Raw genomic sequence first — 20,123 nt, forward strand, 5'->3', positions numbered from 1 at the left:
AGAAGGTAATCTAAGCTAAACCGATCCCCTCGACTTCACCAAAGTTGCACCAGTCTTTTCTCGGGCTTTCCACTTATCCGCCAATGTTGCACCAGCTTGGTGCAGAAGAAGAAGTGTCTTCGAGTCGCATAAAGGTTGCTATAAAGTTGCACTACATGAAGCAAAGTCACACCATCAAGAACACTCACAGGGAATGCTTCAAAACTTAATTCAGTTCGCTATGACCAAAAAACTGGAGTATATAAGGGTATTGATAGTGTTCTAGGGCCCTTACATTGATTGAAATTTGTGGATATCCTTAGAACTCGACTAAGATTCAAAAGATAACTTCTAGAAATGAAATCTACACTTCAAGGGCAATTTGGATGCTTAAATCCAACCGACGGTGACCTCACTGCCATCGGTCTGGTTCGAAGGCATGTTAACTGCTGTCTGATGACCCACAGGTTGACTTGGACTTAAAAACCAACTAACGGCTGGGTTTCTGCAGTCAGAACTGTAACTACAGTGGTCTTGTCACCGTCATTACCCTTCTGACAGTTGGCACTCACCGTCAGCTCACAGTTTCGGATTGCACAATATAGCTTCATTCTTCTTCTATATGTTTGTTATCCAATCTCCAACAGATGTGATTCAACTTGCATTGGAAAGCTTGACAATGAACACGTTGGAATGGTTCATGCAAAAATTTTATTTGTGCTATTTTTGGTGAATTTTTAAAGTTGCTACTATCTAGGACATCTCATAACACTGAAAATGTTTGAGCTCCTTGGGCATTTGCCTCCACTAATTCATATTTTGCAAACCTTGCCAGTAGGCACATTATGTACAATGTTGTATTGTGCCTGCTGGTCAGCACTTTAATCCATGCTTTGATAAGTGCTAAGGTAGAGACACAATATGCATCCATATATTTATAATGTTAGACATGCAAAGGAAAATGTACAAGAGGGGTCAGTTTTCATGACTTTCATTGCCTGAAACTTGCCATTCACGCATTAACATTTGATAATTAAAAACATATGCCTCTTATTGTATATGAAATGTCGTAAATTAAGGACACTTGAAAAGGGATATTTTTATTAATTCTCGAGCGGATATTGATTTAATTAGAACAGCATGCATTTCACTGGATAAATATGTGGATGCCCAGTCACCACTGACATCTCTTTTTCTTCGTCTTTTTTTGCAGGCAGAAGTTGATGGTTCGAATGAGTATAACGACTTCCACCCTGGATCTCTTAACACCACTTACCAGCTTGTCAAGGACTTGAAGAATATCGATATTGTTCTCCATATTGGAGACCTATGCTATGCAAATGGGTACCTCTCACAGTGGGACCAATTCACTGCACAAATTGAACCTATTGCTTCAGCCGTACCTTACATGATTGGAAGGTTAGTGTGGTCTGGTTTCTCAGTATAAGATTGAGTTCTCTATCCTTTTTATATTAAATGATTTTCTATATTAACCTACAGCGGCAACCATGAGCGAGACTGGCCTGGAACAGGATCCTTCTATGGGAATACAGATTCGGGTGGAGAATGTGGTGTGTTAGCTGAAACTATGTTTTATGTTCCTGCAGAGAACAGGGCAAAGTTCTGGTATGATCAAAAATTAAAATGCTAGATACATGATAGTTACCCCTTACATTCCATTGTTAGAGTTGCTCCATGTATGTAGCTATTATAATTTCAATATTTAGATATACAGATTCTTTTCTCCCATTACCATCTTGTGTCAGCATGTCTTGGATTTCAATCCTAGGGCATATATAGTGTTCCTCAAGTTCCTGACTTTAAGGATGATACTGTATGTCTGTATCATCTTCAACTTTCTTTTTCTTTTAGCGATATCTATAGTAACAAATATAAACATGATCAAGCTTACTTTTCTTTGAAGCAAGGGAACTTTCTATCTTTTTGTTACAGTGAGAGGTAATTGTTTTTATCAATGCACTAGTACTCTGTTAAGGAACCACTAGTGGTTAGTCTTCTGCTAAACTTGAACCTTAATTATATATTTCTCTTGTGGTAATGTATGCTGACTTTTTTTGGCAAAAAAATAATGTCTTGTGGAAGGCAGGTTTCTGTATTTTGCATTACAGAGTGTATATTGTATAGCATAATAGCTGCAAGGTACTTCTATATTTTGACTTTAAGGTGCCTTGCAGCCAAAAAGCTCAGCAAAAATTGTTAGTGTATGGCACAGTTGTTATTAGAAATATAACCTTTTTAAATCTCCATGAGGATCCCCTTTTCTATTTTTTATTGTGATTTTCAATGTTCTAAATATCATTGTCATAATGTCATCCCTTCCTGATTGGCGCTTATGGTTTACTTGCCAAGATTTTGAACTTAAGCTCACTGTTATTTCTCCAGATACTCAACAGACTATGGTATGTTCCGCTTCTGTATAGCTGACACCGAGCATGATTGGAGACCAGGAACTGAGCAATATAAATTCATTGAGCACTGTCTATCATCAGTTGATAGGGAAAAACAGCCATGGCTCATATTCCTTGCACACAGAGTTCTTGGTTATTCGTCTGCTCATTTTTATGGTGCTGAAGGATCAACAGAGGAACCAATGGGAAGAGAGAGCCTTCAAGAACTCTGGCAAAAGTATAAGGTTGACATTGCCTTCTATGGTCATGTCCACAACTATGAAAGAACATGCCCAGTCTACCAGGTTAATATCCTAGATATCTTGTCATTAAATGATACACCTTCATCTGGAAACAGTCTAGATGACTCGACTGTTTTGTTTACTTCTATCTGAGCATTCCATTTTCTCACTTGACATACTGAAAATTATGTATTCTTTTTATTTTTTGCAGAATACTTGTGTGGGCAATGGATCTCACCACTACAGTGGTCCTTTTGGAGCAGCCACCCATGTAGCCGTTGGAGGCGGAGGCGCTAGCCTTGCTGACTTCACCCCTGTCCGGGCCAAATGGAGTTATGTTCAAGACCACGACTATGGATTCGTGAAGCTCTCAGCTTTCAACCATTCAACACTATTGTTTGAGTACAAAAGGAGCAGCAGTGGGAGGGTCTATGATCACTTTACAATCTCCCGTGACTACCGAGACATCTTAATTTGTACCTTGATAGTTGTCAAGGGACCACCTTAGCTTCTTGAATAGAGCTATTAGGAATTGTTCTTGGATCGCCTACCATGAAGGTCTGCCGTGTGTTTGAAACTTGAATGATGATTGAGATGGCTGGTTTTTCTCTAAAGAAGTCCTTGGAACTCGTGATAACCAAGAAACAACGGTGTTTACCTATTATAAAATTTGTCTGACTAACTAGCTGGTATTTCTTTGGAACGAAAAAATTAAAACAGAGGAAATCCAATTTGGGCTGTCTGATGGTGGTGTTCAAAACTGGAGGATTTAGTCTGTCGAAAACTCCATATTCCTTAATGATGAGGGGAAAAGTCTAGATATCTTCTTCTCGGTACAATGCTAGTGCTGAGGACTTTTTAATTTTACTGTCATGGTATGTCGTACCGGTTCGAATCAGACAGTAAGGGACGTATTGTACTATATTAATTCGATATCGATATTCGGTATGAATGGCATACTATAGCGGTTCGGTACCGATGTTTGGTAGGGATGACGTACTGATACTTGGTATGCCAAAAAAAACTCCATATCGTATTGAACCGATATTGTACTAGTGTAATACCGGTATTGAGACAATGATCGATTCTTGTTAGCTGCTATAAAAATTTTAAGTTTTAAGCACCACCCATTTGTCCCTTGGCCACTACGTAAAGACGCAGCCACATTATTTGGTGCTTGTGTGGGGCCTAAAGCGTCTGTTTGGGAGCTGAAAAGGTGATACCGTTGAGACAAGCAAGTAACAAGCTCCAACCCTTCTTTTTTCCTTTTTTTTTTTCCTTTATTTTTTTCCCCACCAAGAAAGCAGCATAAGCCATCACTCTTGGTTTGCTTGCTAGTGTGTTCCATTCGTTCTTTTATTTTTTCTATTTAAATAGAATAAGAAATGGCAAAGCAAATATCTTGCGCTGCTTTCCAATGAGAGTCTCTTGCACACAACTTTCAGGATTGATTCCTAAGCACCAGTTTAGTTGCAGAATAATGTGGTCTGCAGTAAGTGGTTTAGTCCTGTGGAAATTATCACTGAGAGATTTTACTAGAACAGCCCACTTCGTTTTCTTTTTCTTTTGCAAATTATTTTTTCCCAAAATCTTGATTGATAAACTCTAACTCTATTGTTTATGAAAGATTAAATAAACATATTTTTTTTATATTAAGTGCATGCATGTTGGTGGTGAAATAAATATACGTACTTCTAATGTTAGCTGAACATATTTGTTAAACATGTTTATTAATAGAGCCCATGATTGGTTCTGGGATTGAAGACAAAAACAGCTAAAAATCTCAAAAAAAATAAATTATTCTTATAAAATAAATAAATACAAATAATTTGAATTTAACTCAGGCAGGCTAATTTTATTCTGAGTCAGGTTAGGTGGAAAAACTGGTATTATTAATTTCTACAAATTTCTATTTTATCCATGAAAACAAAATCCAAATAAATCAGACTACCTCTCATTGTTTTGGGTTTTTTTTTTTAAGTTCGAACTTAACATCCAAGCCATTGGCTTAGGATATCAAATCAGACGTATAAGACAGACAAAGGAAATGGACAACGATAATAAAGGAAATATTCTATGACAGAGAGACCCCTCGGCTGTCCTTGTTTTCAGTTGAGATCTTCTTATTCTTAATTCTGAGGGGAAGATAACAGAGAAACGGCTGTCATTTGTTGACGGCTTCCAACCGCTCCCTGCTTGGTCTTTAGAACTTCAGACCATGTCGAGGTTTTTTGGGGCTCTCTCCCTCTCTTTCATGCTCGCGTGCTTCAATTAGTGGCCGGCCATCCGCCATGGCCGACTGATTGACCTTGAATTGGTTGTTTTGATTCGAAAGGTCGAATCTTTGGTAATTTTTGATTCCAAAGATCGAATCTTTGACCATTTCTTATCTTTCTCTTAAGCTCTTGGGCTTCAGGGTGTGGCATTTTGCTTGGTTTCTAGCGGATTTCTTCGTTAGGGTTTGGAGACTGGGGGGAAGAATTCTTGGTTGTGGATTCCTTGATTGTTTCCTTCGATGGATTCTTTCGCATCGGGGATTCTATTGATTGGAGAATTCAAGGATCTGGCTTGTTGGTTGAGGTTTTATTCTGTTTATAAAGAGGAGCGGATTGTTCGGCGAAGCATTGGCAGGAGGCAGTGAGGAAGGTACTTCGAATCCATATAGTGGCTAGGATGGATAAAGGAGTCGATCAGAAGAGAGTGGTATCTGGTGGCTGCCTCTTCCGTAGATTGATTCGGAAGCAAGCGGCAGAAGATGCTTCTTTGAATGCAGATAAGGCTTGGTCGAGCTCGAAAGGACGGATTTTGGAAACATCACAGGAGGAAATGGTTTTGACTAAAGCTATCGATGAAGACACGTCGGTGAGTCCAGAGAAGTATGTTAGAGATACCAGTGCTTTGTTAAGCTTGCAGCCATGGATTTTCAAGAAGGTGATGATTGAAAAGAATGGTGAAATGGGTGATATTAGTGGATGTGCTGCAAATGGGTCTGCAAATGCCTTGCAACCTCAGCTTTCTCCAAGGAGTATTGGTCTTGGATACAAGCACTGCAGAAATAGAAGCTCTCTCAAAAGTAGGCGGTCTCAAAGATACCGTCTTATACCCCTAACGTCGACAGAGGATTGCCTTATACCTCAACTTTATCAAGAACATCTAGAAGTTGAAGAATATATTTTTACATCGATGTCATCGTCTCCTGCATCATCCAAGAGGCCATTCTTTGTAACTGATGGGGACAGAGTGATCAGCAAGTCAGGCTATGATTCTTCAAGCATACAACCTGGAAATGGATTGCTTAAGAATGCTGAAGAGGTGTGCTGTGGCATACTATCAGAGGATGGGCCGCGCAAGGACAACCATGGGGGCATCAGCTTGGGTATGGGGAGAACTGTGGTTGGAGTTCCTCCTCTTCTGGAATCAAGAAGACAGAAAAGAAAGAGCTGGAAGATGCGGTTGGAAAAATTGGGGGCTGCTCATTTACAAAAATCTCACAGACTTTCGCATTCACAAGGTAGCAGTGCCTCCTGCTCGTATTCTGTTGCTATGATGCATTGATTAATTTCATTCGGATTTGTTGTTGACTAGCATGGGTAATCAAGAACTTATGTAGCATCCTCTAGAATTTGAGTGAATCTTCTAACGGCGGTTGAGTGATTTTTCATAGATAATTAAGTGCTTCCTCTTTCTAATAAGTGATCTTCAAGTGCAATCTTTGATCACCTTTTGCCTTTCCCATATTTCTTATCTTACCTATTATCAACCAGCTCCTCTGTTGCCTTCTATCTTGCCATGTTTATTAATGTTTTGCACCAATTCAGTTTTAAGGATAGGTTAGTCCTGCTTAAATCATGTTTGTTATTAAAAAATAATCGGAAGAGTTTACTTGAAGGATACTGCATGGATCTGGCACAAGTCATGATAATCTCAAAATTCAACCATATAGAGTCCCATGGCACCTGTTCCTTAATTGGATGTAGCAAATTGCTTCTTTGTCATTAACATGATTTTTTTTTTTACATTAATCAGTATTAAAGGGTTTTTTTACTGGGGATACGAGACTGTTTGGAGCTGCCATATAGAATGGCCTCCAAAAAGCAAGCTTAGGTGCCACTTTAAAATTGCTTTATACATAAACCAGCTATCATTGTGCAAATCCTAGGTAAAGTTCTTAGACGTGATCAAGTTTGCAAGAGGTATCAGGTGGTATGTTGAAGAAGGATCCCATAGTTGAAGATTGAAAAATAGAAGGAGATGGCAAAGGGAGGTCTGGAAATACTTTTCCATAGCTGGTGTCTCTAGTTGAAAGAGTCAAGATATGCCTGGTTGAACAAGGCTATGCTCATTAATTCAACCATGAAAAAAATCATGGATAAACTTTTGCTTCAGATTATGTTAATGGTGATGCATGAGTTTGTGACAAGGAGTGGTTACATGATGCAGAGGCCTATATGTTATCTGAGGTATGGATTTATTTCATTAGGTGATCCCTTTATGGACAAGACTAAAATTTTTCGTATTTGAAAGGTATTGTGCAAAAAGCAATCAAATGGAAAAAATGCATTATATGGAGAAAATATAGTACCAACTGATGACCCTTTAAGTTATTTCCTAAAATATATCAAGATTTAATCCTGCACAAAGAACATCATTTTCATTTATTCCCGAATTTTTTAGCCAACCAAAGAAGTAAAATGTGAACAGGAAACAGATGATTTAAATTACTAACGTCTCCATGGGTGGTTGTGCACCATCACTTTCCACAGAAGGCAAGAGTAATGACTGCACTGATGGAGTCATGAGAGTTTCTAACATGATGGCTTCTCTCCAATAAAGTAATGAAAATTACTCCTTAGTCACTAGTTCTTCCTAGTTATTACATCATGTCATAACTGGCATTAGAGCATTTTACTTCGTGTGTCTTAGGAGAGCCTGCCTCAGGGCATTTTGTTGCATTATGGTGGATACAACTTAACTAAGCCTTAATCCCAAACTAGTTAGGGTCAGGTATACATTTCCTCCATTCCTTTTGGTTTAGGCCATATTTTCTAAATGTTGCAATATGGTGGATGGCCTCCAAAAAATAATATCAATCCCTACCTTTAATGACACCTTGGAGGTGAACTATACTGTCAATATATAATTGTGCAAGAAACCGTAGTTTAAATTCTGAAAAGGTAAGATCAATTCATGTAACAGGTATGAGATTTCTATCATTGAAGTATTCCATTAGATTGAAGTTTGAAAAATAGAAGTTGAAGACAAAATAAAGAAGAATCTAACATCTGAAATTTTCATCAACAAAGCATCTGTAGTTGACAATCTCTTTGGGGAGATTGTTTTCAATGATCAAATCGTTGATAAACTGTTCTACAAAACTGTACAAATGATATGTTCAATGAGGTGTGAAGGCACATAAATTTTACAACAAGATAGTGGCTCTTCGAAGAATGAAATATATTGAAGGTGAACTGGTAAACTCAATCAGTGAAGGATAATTTTTTAGTTTGTAGGTTTACATGAAATAGCTCGCACTATGCATATGCCACAGGGAGCAACATTTGCAAGGACTTGTACATATGATCTATAACCCCATTGCATAAATGTCACTTGCAAACTAATTCTTGACCAGCTTTGAAATGAAAGGCAAACACACACTTGGGGGGTGAGGGAGGGAGGGGGCGAGAGAGAGGGGGGGAGAGAGAGGCTAAAGATAACACCTCCCATTTGTGTGATAGAAATTTTACAGTTGTGGACCTCTCCCTGATCAATTCAGATTTTAGGATAGATGTTTATCTATAGTAAGAATATAATCAAAAAATCTTTTGATGGGAGAATTAAAGTGCCACTTGTTAAGAGCCGATTATGGAAAACAGTTAGAAGAACCAAAGCTGCTCTGGGACAAAGGCATGGGATCCCCAATGAGACTGCTTAGGAGGGAAGGATCTTTTAGATACTTGAATTGCAAGAAGGGGCCAGGGCAATGGGGCATCTTCAGATTGGATGTGGGCCAAGATAGTAGATTAGCAGGGACCTCAAAATCTGGATCAAGTACATCTAGAGGAACTTTTGGATGAACAGAGGGGGGGGGGGGGGGGGGGGGGGGTGGCTCCACCCTAAATCTATCCCTTAGATAATGCTAAGACTTTGTCATTAACCAAGGAAAATGAATTCCTTATGCAGTTTCTTTTGGGATGAGAATTCTATAGTTTTGTATGCATGATGATTTCATAATAAAAGGGATAACTTTGTAAGGTACATGATTTACAGGGAAAACCTATAAACTAACTAGGTTATTCTCAGTGTGGTTCATTTATTCTGAACCTAGGTTACTTCGGTCAGTTACGAACCATTACTTTCCATAGAAGACAAGAATAACTGCAATTGTAAGAAATTGTAATTTGAGATGAATATTCTCTAATTGAGTAATATGATGCAGAAAAATTAAAAAGGCATGAATTATTGGCCATATTGTTTATAAATGGTAAGAAAGACTGTTTCAAAGTGCATTCTAATCCTGCTAACAGTGACTGTAAGTTTTACTAGTTTTTTTTTCATGTTTTCTCCAAAGTTGTCTAAAGGATTACATTATTTAGGTATTTACCAAAACAAGTTACCATAATATTTTTTAAAAAAGCGTAACAATTCAATCAACTCTGCTTGAAACAGATGATCATGATTATTGAGCATTTATTTCAAATTGAGAGTTTGAAAAGGTTAATTTATCTTTTCTTTATTAATTTGTTTGTTTATTACTTCATTAGATTTTTCTAGTTTTATATAATTATGAATACCTGCTAATAAAATTGTCACACGTTATAATCTATTTAGCCATTGAGTTGTTCTTGCCTTCTTGCTGGACATTTTTTACACCTGACTCTTTCTACAATCAGCATATCTCCTTTTGTTTAAATGCACGTCATATTTATTCTCTGGTGCCTTAAGTTTACAATTGTAGTATATCTATGTTTTAGGTGTCAAATGCACATATCATCTGACAACTCTGTAGTATATAACTGCTGTTAGTATTGTTCCTTATGTTGACTGCGAGCTACAATAGAAGCCTGACCTTATTCCAGGCTTTTCTCGTATTGTGTCAATTTCTTAAACTCGTTAGTCCTGTTAGTTTTTTAATTTTAGTTGACCTATGAGCATCATTTTTCTAACAGGTTCTTTTGATGGAGTTCTTTTTTGTCTTGGAATCAGTATTGGTATAGCATTTGCTATCCTCTCAAATAAAACAGAAATAGAGAAGTTAAACAGCATATTGGAACACACTAAAGACTTGGTTCAAGATTTACAGGAGGAGCTGGATATGAAAGATTCGCTAACTGTGAAGGAACTTTCTAATGAAGGTTGTCAGAACCAAGAAGTTAACTGTTATTCTGAAATAGAAGAATCTGTTGGCTCATTCCAGAATCAATATCCAGCATTTCATCTTGCTCCACAGGAAAGAGATGGACATGACTGCCCTCATTTTCCTGTGGCTGCGGGGAATTCAGAATCACTGAGTAAAATTGAAGCAGAACTTGAAGCTGAACTCGAGATATTGGAACAGAACATGAAAGCTAGCAGTCTGGAGAGAAGGAAGTCTGATCTTAGTGAGGTAAGTTTGTGTTGTTATTTTGATAATTTGCGAAAGTTGCTTTATCTGTTTATTAGGGTTTTGTGTTGGATTTGTTTTTCTGTATTCTTGTTGTAACAGTATCCAGTTGCTATGCTTGCGAAATGGGTTTTGATTAGCTGATGATTGTATCTGAAGTGGCAATAACTTATAAAGAAATTAAAACTAAATGTGACCATGCTGGAGAAATTTGCAATTAGGTATAAATACCTTCCCATATCTCCTAGGCATACTTGAATCTTCAGAGCAGATTTATGCAACTCCATATATGGCATTGAAGAGAAAGTTCAGTTTGATCTGGATGATGTTTTGTCCGAGGAAGAAGCAGCTAAGTTCCTTGCTTTATTTGGAACATAGAGAGATAGTAACTTCTATTTTGATCCTCAAAAAAATTGTTTTTTTCTGTATTACTATACACTGGACATAGGTAATAGCTACCTCCTGTCCAATAAAGTTGGAGTTCTCCTGTATGTATTTCCGAAGGTTTATATAATACTATATCTTATTTTCTAAGGAGCAGTAGATACACAAGGTTGTGATATCTCAAACAATTACATGGCAGTTTTTGATCAGAACAGCTAGGTTAAGCATAGACAATTGCAGACTCGAGCTTCTCTACTTAGTTTCTTGAAAACAGGTTGCTAACATTGGAGCTCAAAGTATTGAAAGTTTGTTCTTTCACACTACTTACACACACATACAAAAAAAAAAAAAGCTAAAATCCTAAAACATCTCTTACTTGTATTTTGTATGACTTTTTTTTCTTGGGGCGAGAAGGTTAGTCATGCAAAGAATCCCCACTTGCTATAATTATTAAACACCAAACTTTTTGTGAAAACATCTTCTACTGTGACTTTTTGTGCTGCTGGTTGAAAAGAAGAATTTACCCTCTATATTGGCATAGCATGGATTCTCATGCAAAGGATTCTTCTTTACCAAATATGTCAAAAGTGGCCTTTTGATAGCCAAGTGGCTGCTTGAATGGCTAGAATGTCAATCTGTTTAAACTCTCCATTTCAAATGTTTAATGACTGATCAATCTGCTTAAACATCCATTTGAGGGTTATTCACTGTTTAGTCTATTTGATTGTTCAAAGAATAATCTGTCTGCCATAGTTAATGCATTTACAACATCTGTTTATATATTTAATATATAAAAATGTTTTACATGATCTTGAAAATTGTGTTTTTGTTTCATATTTGTTACTTCTTTGAGGGGATTGGATAACCTAAACTTTGCTGCATGCAAGATACCTTTAGAATGCTAAGAGGCAAAAGATTCTCAAACAACTACTTCCATCCAGTTGTAAGCATTTGATCTAGCTACAAAGCCCATTCTGGCAGCCTATTCACAAAGAACTGCCATTTAGCATGTATAATTTAATCCTCACATTGGGATTGTGAAAACTAGATTGGTTGCTTATATAACTTCTACATTTTGCAGTTCAACTGGATATTCAAATGTTTCAATGAGCGTGGAGAATATATTTTGATTTCCTTACGTAGGGGATGTTAAAAATATAGTAGATTTCTTTACATACGTGATGTTGAAAATATAGTAGATATATTTCCATGTCATTTGGAATTAGCTGGGTTGAGCAAATTTCCATTGTGGTCTAGGATGGTTTTTTCTAGTTAGGAGCATTCATTGGAAACTCTGCAAAATTAAACACTAACTGAATTATGCCAGCATTATTGGTTATATATGCAATACACGCTTAACTCATGCATGCAAGGACATAACCATATCATCTACCCAACTTAAACCATCTATCACTGAATCATTTGAAGCATGTGAAGAAATGAACATAACAATGCCCCAAGTATCAAAAACTATTAGCTGAGAAATATGTGACAGGCATATAAGCATTTCTGGAATGGTAAGTCTGACGAAGCGACACATATTTTTAAGGGTAAATTTTGCATGATTTAATTATTTGAAGAAAAAAGAATTTTATGAATTAATGTTATGTGATTTTTAATTTGGTAAATGACTGCATTTTTTATCCTAACACATTTAACTCATCTTTTTCTAAGTGCACATTTGCTAATATAGAGTTCGAAATTTCTTATTGCAGCTCGATCCAGATCTTATAGGAGATGTTGTTCATGGGGAATTAGGAGCAGATATTCCTGACTCCACATCTCAAAATGGTCAGGCTCATGCAACCAGCAGCAGCATCTCAACACCTCAAGCTCATACAGATCTTCCAGTTTCACCTAAGGAACTCAGTTTACGCCTCCATGAAGTGATCCAATTCAGGCTAGAGGAACGAATCAAAGAACTAGAAAGAGCACTTCAACAAAGCCAGAGACAGCTCCAGATAATGGAAACTGGGGTGTGCTCTCGAAGGACCATGTCAGACAGTGATGTGGGATCTCCTTCCGACCTTGAAAGTCCAACTCTGATAGAACTGGATGGTGCTTTGGTTCATCCGCTGTGCCTAAATCTATCTGGAGATGCATTAGGTGCATATGAAGAAGCTTATGAAGAGTTCATGTGCATAGCTGAGGAGGATGACAACCTGCCATCATCCACTGCTAGAGTTGAACAAATTGATCAGAACAGGTTGTGCCCTCCTGATCAGAGTCTGATTTGTGGTCATGAAAGGGAAGAGGCTAAAAAGTTATCAGAATTTATTAATTATTTTGAGAAGGAGCGAGCACAGGAGAAGATATTGAAGAGGAGAGGATCAAATCATGCTGTTGGAAGTGATGGAGAAGATAGAGATGATATTTTTGACCAAGAGGAAGAGATACTGATCCAACAAATTGTGGAGAAAAAGAGACAAGGTTCTTCTGGTTTAATAAATGCACAAAGAATGCTCATTTTACTGGATGACTAACTATTCTTTGCATGGGTTAAAACTGGATGGATAGCTCAGTAAAAAATGTATATATATATATATTATCATTCATCTTGTATTTGTTTCTCTTTATTCGAAAAACTAATATAACTTTTTTTGACTTCGGGTGAGCCATAAGGCTCTTATATGGTCACAACTAGTGCTCTCAAAATCTCTCATTAATTGATATTTGAACTTCAGGGAATTTCTCTCTCCACCTCCAGCAAAATTTAGTGCCTGTCTTCAGGAAATCTCTCTCCGTCTCCAGTAAAATTCAGTGCCTTTCAATTTCTTTTTTTTTTTCGATCACACGGTGCCTCTCATATCTTGCTAAATTCACCAATCTGCTACTCCATGAATGTGTAAAAATTAACAAAAAGCAAGTCATATTTGGAAATATTTTTGATTTATCATGTCTTGAGAAACATGGTGGGAATGACAACATTAGTGATGGAGAGATGCCAACCAAGCAGATCCTAATTCGCTTGATTTATCAGTAATGTACAAACAGCAACTCTTCTAAACCCCAGGAAAAGAATAAGCAGCTGTGGACAACCAGCAATTGACACTGCTATTTGCTTGATTTATCATCACTTTATCACCTGGTTTTGACGCATTCTGCTTTTGTGCATGTCGTGGTGCAACTATTACAAAATAGAGCAATCCAAGTTGCAAGTTTGGCTAAAAGAACGCTCCACAATATCTGGAAACATGAATGCACATAAATCTGAAATGTTCCTGAATGGTCATTGCGCCATTCCACAAACAACAGAAACATGAGCTGGCGCCAGCATTTTCCATATCCTGGTTGAAACTAGAAACAAATTCTACAAGAGGGGGAAGAAACTGAGAGATATATCACTGCAACATATAACGAGTTGGCCGGCCGCCTCAAGAATAAAAAAACACCTTAAAATGATATCTAGAACAAATATTCAAAGCACGTATGTGCATCTGCAGATTAAGATCAAGGTAACCCATGATTAATTCCCTGTTCAGATTTCTGCAACACTAATTGAAGCAAAGAAAAACAAAAAAAAAACAAAGAACAGAAAATGTAGGTATGACCTAGCTTATTCAACACTGGTTACATAGATAATGCCCTCTTATGAAGTTCGCTCTCAAGATTTAATGACAAAATGCCAATTATCATCCTCGCTTGTTGGCAAAGTCATCAGGATGGTCATTATCATCCTCGAATTTGTCATCCAACAAGTCATCCTGACTTCCATTCTCATAACCAGCATCTGCACTGCTCATGTTGTTGCTATGTTGGTCGCCGTTGCTGCCATAACCCATCGCACTGCTCCCACCATAGCCGCCACTGCTGCCATAACCAGCTGCACCACCACCACTGACATAGTTATCAGCAGAGGCACCGCTGCCATAGTTGTCACTACCACCGCCACCTCCAGCAACACTGTAGCTCCCTCCACTACTGCTACCACCATAACCATCAGTACTTCCACCATAGCCGCCACCACCATAACCACCACCTCCACCGCTGTAGTTATCTCCACTGTAATTATTGCCACCACCGTCCCGACCATAGCCACCAGCACCACCACCATATCCCCCTCCAGCACCGTAGCCGCCACCTCCACCGTAGCCCCCACCAGCACCATATCCACCTCTACCACCATAGCCGCCGCCGCCATAACCACCACCTCCATAGCCGCCGCCGCCATAACCACCACCACCATAACCGCCACGAGATCCTGTCCTATCTGTAGCATAATTGACTCTTACAATCCGGCCATGAAGATCCTAATACCGCAAAAAAGATGATCTCGGTCATGTTAGAAGATGAAACACTAAATTTTAGATATGACATACATACCGAACAAAATTGTGACATTTGCTCATGTAATAATGCACGTCTGCCAATTTTCTGGCATCTCTGATCCAATCTAGACAATCGATAATAGTGCATTCTAAAAAATAGCCAGTATTCAGAAATACCCGGATATGGTAAAAAATGATGATCACATTCATGTTAAAGATGAGCAGCAAGATTTTAGATACAACATGCGTACCAAGCAAAGTTACCACAATCACATATCGCAATACATATTTGCTAATCATTTTGCATCTTCCATTCCAATCTAGAAAATTGATAACAGCGCAAGGTACGGAGAAAAATGATAAACTCATTAAATTGTCAATATGCAAAAATATACTACAGGTAACTGCCATATATGTGCACAGATCACATTTTTTTTCCTTGTTGACTCTACCTTGCATGGAAGTCAACAATACTTAGAATGTGCACTTCCAGCCGGCAAAGAGAAATGGCCACTGAATAGTCTTAACAAACTAACCATGGCCTATGGAAAACAAAGCAAATTCACATGCTATGCGCACATAATTATCTCCAGGTGAACTGCATGTGTCAAGTTGAAGACTTGAATTTTCGGCACTTTCACAGAGTCTTAGAACATGAAAGCATAATTGTTATATACAACATAATTCTACATATAATCTAAAATGTTTGTGTCAAACCAGCTGCTTCAGTAGAGCAAGAGTTCACCAATATCCAGCAAGCAGAATGTTGTTTGGTTCTAAAATCCAATTTTGATCAAAAAATTATCTTTTTGTCCCCAATGTAAACCCAACAAAGAGCAATCCACGTCATGAGGCATACCCTTCTCAGATCGAAACTACAAACGCCAATGCCAATTATTGGTTCATGATAGCAAGGACATCTCTGGCATAGGCAAAGTAAGAGCAGAGACTTCCAATAACCATACAGTTGACAAACCATAAAGGTCTATTTTTATTAGTAAATCCTCGGGATTCCCTTTTAGTATTAAGGAAAAAAATAGACTCCAGTATGCAATGACTATACCTGTAATAATACCATGAAGGCCTGTGTTCGTTCCATATGTTTAAACCATTCTTCAAAATATCAAGCATTATTTCTTCCAATCAGCTCAAATAAGGCTTCATTAACATATATATATGTATGATTTTATGTGTTTGAAATAAATAGCAGTGGCAGTTCTACAAGATCACAAACTCAAAGGACATTAAAAAAGCTTAAATACAGCAACGGAGATCCTATCTTAAGTGTTAAGACTGGGCTCCACTCTGTAACATTATCATGTTTAAGGTCAAGCAACTAAGAGACAAATACACAGTGATGGAGTTCCCAACATAAGGCTGTCAGATATTACAACATTATAATGTTTATCAAGATTCAACAAAGTGACTAATGAGATGGAGATCCAAATGTATGTCGCATGCTAGAATATTATCATGTTTAAGATGAAGCAGCTAACCGATTGCAATAGAGATGTCATGCAAACAACATGAATCAGCCTATTTCCCATCTAATAAATTTTATGGGACAAATCAATATTAATCCAGCAAGATGTTTTCAATAGTCCGCAGATGATCAACATCAAATCTTCTAATAATCAGATACACAATTGATCCTAAAAACTAACATAGAATTTTCTAAACCGTTTGCTTATGATTTTTCCACATTCATAGTGTTTTACCTCTTACCATTTATCAACCCTGAAATAACACTTCATAGATTTCAGCCAAATTAAGTCCAAGACTTCAATTTTTTTAGAAAAAATGCCATAAATATTTTTTATTTAAGTATGAGGGGAACATGCCCCGAACAGATATTACAAACTTGTTACATGGGTCAATTAGATGGTTGACATCTAACATGGAAATTGTTAAAGAGAAACAACATACAGCAGTGTTTTTATCAAAGTAAATTTGCATGCAACATTTCAAGAAGTTGGCATCACTTGAATTAAAGGGAGCTATAGGCATACCACAAAATAAATCAACTAAATTGTCCGAATTCCCATTCGAAAACATCATCAACATATTTTTATTTTTCTAATTTTTCTGTTGTAAAACATAAGCAATCAGTCCTTTTCATTATTGCAAATAAAATAACTAGCAAATGTAGATAGTGTAGACACAATACACATAAGATGCAGGTCCACATGGCAGAGTAAAACTTGGAAGGTGGAGACGCCCAAAGCAGAGCACTTAGTTGTGAAGAAGACAAATGGGAATAAAATGGCACATGAAGTACAAGGAAGGTAAGATGCCTTTCTGGTACAATATGAAACAATCCAAAATGAGTACAGTAATGGATGATTACATAACATCAATAGCAAGTGAGAATCATTGGGGGGTGTGCATGTAGCACGTGCACAATTAGCCCACTTACAATAAAGAGTTGGAATTTAGGAAGAGTGAATAAAAAAAAACTCTTGGATCATAGTAGGAAGTAGGTACTCAAAATAATTTTGCCTCTTAATAGAATTTAGTCATAAAGCATACATAAGAACCAGAATGAGAAGCACTTATTGTTTGTTTATATAATATATTATAATACTCAACCTTCTCTTATATATCTTATTTAAGCCTGCAAATAAATCACATCCATCTCTAATGATATTATAATATCTTGTACTACTTAACATATTTTGCCAGAACAATAATAGATATCAACCAAGGGCTTGCATGAACCGTAAAATTTAGACCTTTCTATGTCCATGATGTCCCAAATAGGCACTTAATATTCCACTGATTTTTTTTAAAAAATAAAGAAATACATTCAATTATTCTTCAAGTCCAGCCTTCTAGTTCTCTCTCCGTGGACCTTAGAAAGAAATGAAACTTAACCGTTTGAGAATATGAATCCATTTTTAGTGACATCAAAACTTACTTGCAGGTTATTTTATGTGACTATGAAAAAGCATTGCCAGCACTGAAGCATAGTCATATTTCTAAGTCTGATTAATATGCTAGAAGCTATCAAAATACAAGTACCTTTCCATCCATTCCAGTAATGGCAGCAGAGGCCTCCTCGCCAGATGTAAAAGTTACAAAACCAAATCCTCTAGACCTACCAGTCTCTCGATCCATGATTACTCTAGCTGAAGAAAGAAACTTCTCAATTAGTTCATTAGCAATGACAAGCAAAATGTTAGCAAATAAAAGGTATCACTTGCCTTCCACAACTTCACCATAGCCGGTGAATGCTTCTCTCAGACTCTGATCATCTGTGCCATATGAGAGTCCTGGAGGGAAGGCATAGAAAATATTAACAATTAGATAAATGAAATTGATGACTAATGAAGAAAGAATTGCCAGGAGTTCATGACAAACCTCCAACAAAGAGTTTTGAGGATGACATGCATCGTATTGCCTGGTACACTGATGGATTGGAAGTTATAGCTTTCTTAAAGAGATTTCCAATTTTATTGGTCAAAGCCATTGTTCAGAACCTGAAACAAAAGAACTGTCAGGGGTGCACAAAGAATAAATAATTAAATGCAACCCTTGAGCACTCTATCTTTTGCAATGAACCAAGTTCACTACTGTACTACTATGGCATTCAACTAAACTAATCATGCCAAAGCTAACAAGGTTCAGTCTTTAAAAGTTAATAGAATCCAACCATGGAATGGATAGGTTGAACAGACTACAGTACAATACAGAGGAACAAGACTAGCAAAATAAGCACATTTAAGCATCCCATAGGTAGATGACACATCAAACAAAAAAAAATAGCAATACTGCAGAACAACCCAAAGAAAGGTCCTTGAATTGAGTGAACAAGCCAACGAATGCCTAACCATCATAGTTTTACAAACTGCCCTGACACAGTATGTATTAGCAATTACCAAGGTTTACTGCAATCTAGAACATAAATATCAGATGTTACTGAACAACTTTTATGAATACATGGAGCCTTGAATCGACAGCAGATAGTTAGCTAGCTCACATTCATAGCAACTAATACTAAGAAACTGAAAGAATTCTAGACATTCAGAAGCAACTGCGCTAAACAGCCAAATACAAGTAGACAAATTTAAGAGAGGGGGGGGGGGGGGGGGGGGGGGGGGAAGATGCTGCAAAATGGATCGTTTGCAAATAGTTCCTACTACATAAAGCCCTGCCTTCCCTGCATTAAAACAATGTAAAAACTAAGTCCTCGTGGTCAAATTGACTGTTTATTGCAATAGAAGATGCGTGCCCCACTCATTTCGAAGATCACTCACGAAATTCAATCAATCAAATAAAACCCTACGGAACTAAAAGCAGGACCATTTAAAGAGGAGTAAAGAGGACTCAGCACAAACGAACCCTCAGTCATCAAATTTTACCAACTCCAGAACAGCAAGAGCATGTCAAACCAAAACTCTCCTTCTCAGCATAGTTAGCATATATTAAAATAATGGAAAAAAGAAGCATTTGTATTCACGTGTACAGAATCAAAGATCCCAATAAACAGATTAGCACACAAAAAAAATAAAAGATACAAAATAGTAATACGAAGAAATCGATCACTCGAGGAGTGTTTTAAGAACAACGAAAAACAAGAATCAATAGAATACTCTTCCGAAGATTCACTAAAAAAAATATCGAAAAAAGAAAAGCGGTGATGAAGGGGGTCAAAAAATCAATCGATTGCATGAGAAACTCAATAAAAAGATATCGCTTTCGAGGGGAAACGAAAACTAGGGTTAGGGTTTCGTGCGATACCTCCGTGGAGGCCCCTTCCGACAACTTCCTCTCTTTCGACTCGGCTTAAAGCCCTTCTTCGGGGTGCGATCGGAGGGTTTTAAAGGCCACGGTCCCGGGGGTTTTATTAGGGTTTTGATGGAATCCTGGCCGCCCGTCTTGTATAAATGGTTCGTGGCCGTTCGATAGAAAAAATCGGAGCCGTCGATTTGCTCCGATGATGGCGGACTTCGAAGGTATTTTTGTGGGCTTTTGTTTCATGCTCCTGGGGAACAAAATCGTTAGCCTATTCCTGTAACAGAATTCCGCACGTGCAACACGTGAAGATATTAAGGCCGGTGGCCAAATCACGCTTGTTAAATTCCAAATTCTAATGCAGTTTTTGATGAGTCCACGAAATAATACATCAATGATGACAATGATGCTATTATAGTAGTAGTAGTAGTAGTAGTAGTAATAATTTGTTCTACTTTTGACTGCTTAATGCTTCACCTTGCACATGTTTGGCCTTGATCTTGGTCCC

The 20,123-nt window shown here is 37.5% G+C and overlaps 2 protein-coding genes and 1 pseudogene across 2 annotated transcripts; 2 read left to right on the top strand and 1 right to left on the bottom strand.

The window, feature by feature from the left end:
- LOC103710337 overlaps window positions 1-3,324 on the top strand; it is a 30,260-nt pseudogene extending 26,936 nt beyond the window's left edge.
- Window positions 3,325-4,733: 1,409 nt separating this feature from the next.
- LOC103710346 lies at window positions 4,734-14,126 on the top strand. The gene is made up of 3 exons (XM_008796024.4): window positions 4,734-6,140; window positions 9,796-10,232; window positions 12,329-14,126. The coding sequence occupies exons 1-3, from the start codon at window positions 5,303-5,305 to the stop codon at window positions 13,094-13,096; spliced, it is 2,043 nt and encodes a 680-aa protein (XP_008794246.2). The 5' UTR covers window positions 4,734-5,302; the 3' UTR covers window positions 13,097-14,126.
- On the bottom strand, window positions 13,995-19,737 carry LOC103710358 (glycine-rich RNA-binding protein 2, mitochondrial-like). Its single transcript, XM_039127542.1, has 5 exons — window positions 19,622-19,737; window positions 18,242-18,360; window positions 18,085-18,153; window positions 17,903-18,009; window positions 13,995-14,863 (listed from the first exon to the last, which is right to left on the bottom strand). Exons 2-5 carry the CDS (start codon window positions 18,348-18,350, stop codon window positions 14,246-14,248), a joined length of 903 nt encoding a protein of 300 aa, XP_038983470.1. The 5' UTR covers window positions 18,351-18,360; window positions 19,622-19,737; the 3' UTR covers window positions 13,995-14,245.
- Between the last annotated feature and the right edge of the window lie 386 nt (window positions 19,738-20,123).

The sequence above is a fragment of the Phoenix dactylifera genome, chromosome 6, assembly GCF_009389715.1.
Source record: "Phoenix dactylifera cultivar Barhee BC4 chromosome 6, palm_55x_up_171113_PBpolish2nd_filt_p, whole genome shotgun sequence".
In the NCBI taxonomy this organism is placed as follows: domain Eukaryota; kingdom Viridiplantae; phylum Streptophyta; class Magnoliopsida; order Arecales; family Arecaceae; genus Phoenix; species Phoenix dactylifera.

Coding starts and splice junctions, on each gene's coding strand:
- LOC103710358 (XM_039127542.1), bottom strand. CDS start 18,350: ATGGCTTTGACCAATAAAATTGGAAATCTCTTTAAGAAAGCTATAACT. Junction 18,154..18,241: donor CTCAAAACTCTTTGTTGGAG/GTTTGTCATGAA, acceptor CCTTCCCTCCAG/GACTCTCATATGGCACAGAT. Junction 14,864..17,902: donor TTACTGGAATGGATGGAAAG/GTACTTGTATTT, acceptor TTGCGGTATTAG/GATCTTCATGGCCGGATTGT.
- LOC103710346 (XM_008796024.4), top strand. CDS start 5,303: ATGGATAAAGGAGTCGATCAGAAGAGAGTGGTATCTGGTGGCTGCCTC. Junction 6,141..9,795: donor CAGACTTTCGCATTCACAAG/GTAGCAGTGCCT, acceptor TTTTTCTAACAG/GTTCTTTTGATGGAGTTCTT. Junction 10,233..12,328: donor GGAAGTCTGATCTTAGTGAG/GTAAGTTTGTGT, acceptor TTCTTATTGCAG/CTCGATCCAGATCTTATAGG.